The sequence below is a fragment of the Cyprinodon variegatus genome, unplaced genomic scaffold (genome assembly GCF_000732505.1).
Source record: "Cyprinodon variegatus isolate N-32 unplaced genomic scaffold, C_variegatus-1.0 Scaffold397, whole genome shotgun sequence".
NCBI classification, from domain to species: Eukaryota; Metazoa; Chordata; class Actinopteri; order Cyprinodontiformes; family Cyprinodontidae; genus Cyprinodon; species Cyprinodon variegatus.
The window spans coordinates 605399-610566 of record NW_015150850.1 but is presented as its reverse complement, the minus strand read 5'-3'; the positions used below and the strand labels follow the sequence as shown (position 1 = coordinate 610566).

General features: G+C 34.9%; 1 protein-coding gene across 2 annotated transcripts in view; it reads right to left on the bottom strand.

Moving 5' to 3' along the window:
- Nucleotides 1-3383, bottom strand: part of LOC107092850 (interleukin-31 receptor subunit alpha-like) — a 20401-nt gene extending 17018 nt beyond the window's left edge. For both annotated transcript variants that reach the window (XM_015387521.1, XM_015387523.1), the window contains exons 1-4: nt 3215-3383; nt 2999-3043; nt 2420-2476; nt 2052-2324 (exon numbers count right to left, since the gene is read on the bottom strand). In XM_015387521.1, coding sequence (XP_015243007.1) covers nt 2052-2324; nt 2420-2476; nt 2999-3043; nt 3215-3296 — 457 coding nt within the window. In that variant the 5' untranslated portion in view covers nt 3297-3383. The remainder of the gene's footprint in view (nt 1-2051; nt 2325-2419; nt 2477-2998; nt 3044-3214) is intronic.
- Between the last annotated feature and the right edge of the window lie 1785 nt (nt 3384-5168).

Here is a 5168-nt window from a genome sequence, read left to right as displayed (position 1 = left end):
AAGCTCTTTTTTTTTTATTCACCTGGCACAAAAAATCTTTAAAGAACTTTTTGCTATCCAATTTTTAATCAAATTGTTTTTTTTAAATAATCAACATATTAATCAATTTGCAAAATAATCGTTTGTTGCAGCCCTAGAATAAGCTGCTGCAGTTTTAGATCGGGATGTATTAATATCATTAGTTAGAGTAATGAGACAATATTTTGTTTTGTCCCTGACAAAACAAAATAAATAAAAATAGATCTTTGCTGCTGTTAACTGTTTTGTATACACTCTGTGTATACAAAATGACAATAAAAGTTGTCTAAGCAGGAATATTCCATAATTTGTTCATTACTCATATAATAATCTACGTCCATTAACCCCACTAAAAAAAAAAACAATTAAAGAAGAACAGAAGTAGTTTACATTCATTTTCCTGATCTACACTGCAAAAACGATCTGGAAATAAGTAAAAATGTGTTAAATTAAGTGTATTTCCTCCTAATTTGAGTATGTAAATAAGACGATTTGCCAATGAAATGAGTATTTTTACTCTTAAAAAAAGATAATTAGATAATATGCACTAGAAATAAGACAATGCAATTATCTTTTCTTATGTTAAGTGTAAATTGTCTTGTTCCAATGGCAAAGTGTCTCACTTACCTCCTCAATTCAAAAGAAAATGCACTTATTTTAAGAGAAAATTACTTATTTAGATTTGAAATTTTTACATTGTAGAATTTTAATCTTGCTCATTCTTTAAAGGTGAGCCTTTATTCTTACTCATTGCACAAATAAAGTGCTTTGCATGCCGAAGTCCTGCTGTAGCTTTAACTTTCTAACGTGACGTTTTGATGATGTGGCTGTTAGGTTTTACTGCTTGCATGATGTTTTCAGCTTTGCTAGCTTCCCCCTTTTTTCTTTAACACTGTGCTGATTACATGCTAACATTTTAGTTTCATTATAAACTGAAACCTGGCTGCTGCATAACAGAGTGTCCTCCCACGCCATATCGATGCTGGACTTGTTTCACTGAGAGCTTCTTTCTGTGTAAATGTTCAAACGTATGAAGAGGGCCCCCGAAGCGTCTGGAAGTTGTACTTAAGAATGAGTTCAATTTATTCATTTCTCTGGTAGATTTAGACTAGAAATGTACATTTTTAGTTTGACCAACATGTTTTTTTCTGACCAGAAGAATTATTAAAGGTCATATATCAAGCAAAATCCTCCCCGACCTGTGGAAGCGAGGGGTTGGAGAATATCTATCTTAGAATAGCCCCTTCAGAAAGCAGCTACCTTTAACCTGCCTGCAAACAAACACTGACTTTCTCTGATGGTGGAGGAGTGACATGAGGCAGAGGGTGATGAATGTGGCTCAAAGTTAAGATGAAACGACTCTCTCAGCAGCTCATCTGCAAAGGGCAGCAACTTCTCTTATTTCGCTAATGTCATAGTCAGACTTAGTTCAGGCCTGAGAAATGACGACCTCATGAACCCTCAAAGTTTTAAAGGCATTATTTCATGATATGCTTGACTATAGGAAACTTTTAATTGATTAAAAACTCATGGTTTATAATATTTAGGAGTTATTTTAAACATTACAGAGAATGGAATAAAAGGAAGAACATTATGCATGAAGTCATCTTCAGGGGACTGTTTTAGAACAGCACATTTTCTTTAATCAAAGGCTTCTCTGATCTGCTGCAAGACCGACTGCTGTAGAAGAGCTGCCTACAGCTATAAACTACTGAAGATACATGACCACAATCAAATTCCCTCTGGGATTAATAAAATATTCTAAATTGAATTGAATCTGTGGAGGAAGCCAGGGCTTATGGTGATGACAATGAGGCGGTTCATGTTTAGAGAATTTAAAGCTCATTACCTAGATAACCAGTGGAAACCTGCAAAAAAGTCTCATCAATAAAAAATAAATGGTTTGGCTGTTAATATTGAAAAAAGAAACAACAAATCTATTCAGCTCTGGTATGGTATGAATAATATTCAGCATGCCATTTTTTAAAAATCAAAAAAAAAAAAAAAATGAAATTAATTATTTTTATACTTACTCATGTTCTGTGGTGAACCTCTGAAAGCTGCCTTTGAGCAATTTGTCGTCTCTGTGTTTTCTAAAACCTCTACTATCACATCCCATTTGGAAGACGGGAAGAACTCTTTGTAAAATTGTTTGATGTTGTAGTAAACCTGGCAGATGGGTTTGAGTGTTCTTGGTTGTTTTAAGATGAGTGTGTAGGATTTATTCAATCCAGATTCTCCAGGTTCCCACGTGCACTTGCTAGACGGCCTGTTCTTCTTAAAGCAGTCTAAATTATGGACTCCATCTGTAAAAGCAGAAACACTTGATATTCTTATCTCTGATCTGATAACACGGGGCAGAGGATTTAAATCGAGATGTCTTACACTGAGCTGAACTTACCCGGGCGAATCGTACAGTTTTCGTACTTGGCTGCAATTTCGTTCCATTCGCAATTTGCTGGAACATAATATTGTTTAATAAATATATCATTGGTACTAGACTCCAAGATATCTGCTAAAACAGCTTTTTAAAAGTCAGGAAATTCTGTTTCTTCAGATAAAAAAAAAAAAAAAACTTGGATTTCTGCATGTTTGCATCATAGCTAATAGACCTGAAACCTTCATCAGACTCCCAGTACCACCACTTAATAACATTTAGCTATGCTGCATTAAGGTACACTGCAAAAAATTGACATTTAAATAAGTCATTTTTTCTTGCAATAAGTGCATTTTTTCTTGAATTGAGGAGGTGAGATACTTTGCCAATGGAGCAGGACAAATTGCATTTAAAATAAGAAAAAACAATTGCCTTGTCTTATTTCAAGTGCATATTATCTAATTATATTATTTCAAGAGTAAAAATATTCATTCCATTGGCAAATTATCGTATTTACCTACTCAAATTAAGGGTAAATACACATAATTTTAGCCATTTTTGATTATTTCTAGATAGTTTTTGCAATAAAAATCTCAGCCTTACCTGAAGCAACTCTGATGTGTGAGGTCATGGGAATAACCATCAGACCTTAAATATGAATGAGAACATTATGACAATGTGGTAATGCATGCAACATTTTCCAAAAAAGGCACAAAATATGGGAAACAAACAGCACAAATGATGTTCTATATGTCTGCAGACGTGTTGAAGCCTATAAGGTTAAAACAAGAGAGATGATCAAATGCGCAGATGTCTTACCAAAGATGAGAACATGCAAAGAGTTTCCAAACAGACAATATTTTGAACGAGAGCAAAAGTTCTGCAATCCACAACCCGACATGTTCCCTGAGACACTGAAACCACGACAGTGGGTTTGGGGAAATCTTCCACCCACGGCCCGCTGCCATTCACAAGCGTGGTGCACAGGTCTGCTGCTTTGTTAAGACTGAGCAAGGAGGAAATATTTTGGGGAGTTTTACGCACAGGGGCGAGGGGAGGGGACCAATTGTGCCAAAGCAAGGACAGCTCACACACTGAGAAAATACAGTAGCTCTCAGAAATAACTAAACGTTTTTTCGAACTTCTTCTTTCTAAAAATAGAGCAGTTCAATGTAAAAAGCTTTTGCCTTTAAGCAGAATAAGGGTCCTATGCAGGAAGCTTCTCACATGTAGCTTCTGCTCACATGCTTTTTAATGGTTGCAGAAAGTATCCTAGAAACCTCTTTGTGTGCATTTAATGAAAGGCTGACTGTGATTCAACATGAGAACCCAAATTACTTTCTGTTTGTTGATTTCTGGAGCTCATCATGGCTGCTCTGCTTTCAAAGAATCGAGTGCAGATTCCATGTGAAATTTGTAATGCTGAAACCAGTAGATGTGAATTTCCCATTTTGCAACCAGTGTGTGTATCTTGATAAGAAACCTGCTGGTTTAAAGTAAAAAAAATGCAGTGTGGAAATGCAACTTTCTACAACAGTTAAAAGCATTGAACTCTGGGATTTCTAGAAAAAGATGCAGGGCGGCTGTCGTTTCCTGCATGCTGCCAAAAATATGCAGCAGATGCATAGAGTCAGTCAAGCTTACTACTCTAATGTGTTTCAAGTGTCAGTCTAGCATGTTTAAGGATAGGTGAGACAATACATTCAACTGTGAGATCATGTTACATATTCACTCTAGTCCACGCTATTATTATGTAAATGAAATCCAAGTTGTGAATTTGCATCAACCTCTATCTAATACCCAAAATGGGGGAAAAAACAACTAAATCTTATAGTAACTCATGAAACATTTCCTAGAAAATGCAGAGGAAATATTTGATATGGTGTTTAAAACTGTTATAGTAAAAAACAAAAATAAATATTAAGAAAAATAGATGAGGTTAAGTTACAATCAGAGCAAAGGCGAAAGTTTAATCCGGCTCAACGGAAATCTCAGTTCTGATCACCTTTGCTTTGATTCTTCCTTTAGCACATCTGGTTTCCCGTAAACTCTAGAGCCAATGACAAATACAACTCATTTCATGACAGAAACTGTTTTACCTAGTAATCAACTCATTCCGTAGCATCTAAAAACCCAAACCGCCGTCCAGCCCTTATTAGGGATGAGAAATTAATGCTAAGATTCTGGCTTTTCTTACAGGAATTTAGTACTTTTTTCAGTATAATGGTTCCCAGTGTGTCCAGCAAAAATTTAATTGAACTGTCTTCCTAAAAATTAATGATACATACCTTAGTATGTCCAGCATTTTCAGCCTAGATTTAGCCTAATTTCATAAAACACTCCATTGTCACATCAGTCTAATTTAAACATGACTTCCAGTTTATATTTTTTATTTATTTAACAAAGCTGAATTGTCCTATTTAGAGTAAATATGCTCATAAACAACTAATAAAATGCATGTTTCATTGATCTTCAAGAAGCATGCAATAGGGCTGGACGATCGATATTATAAAATATATACATTCTTTGTAAATAAAGATTGGATTTTTGGAAAATGTGGATTTATTTCACCAATCAACTACTTGGACTTTCTTAACCCAGACTCACATCGGTTTATCACCTTTTCTTTTTAGATGTGCTCTCATAACACTGTGTGATACCACTAGCTGCAAACATCAATTCATTGTTTTTTCATTGTTTCTTATGAGATATGATCATTTTACAAATGTGAAATATTACAGCTTGATTTTTTTTTTTTGCCCTTAGATAAAAC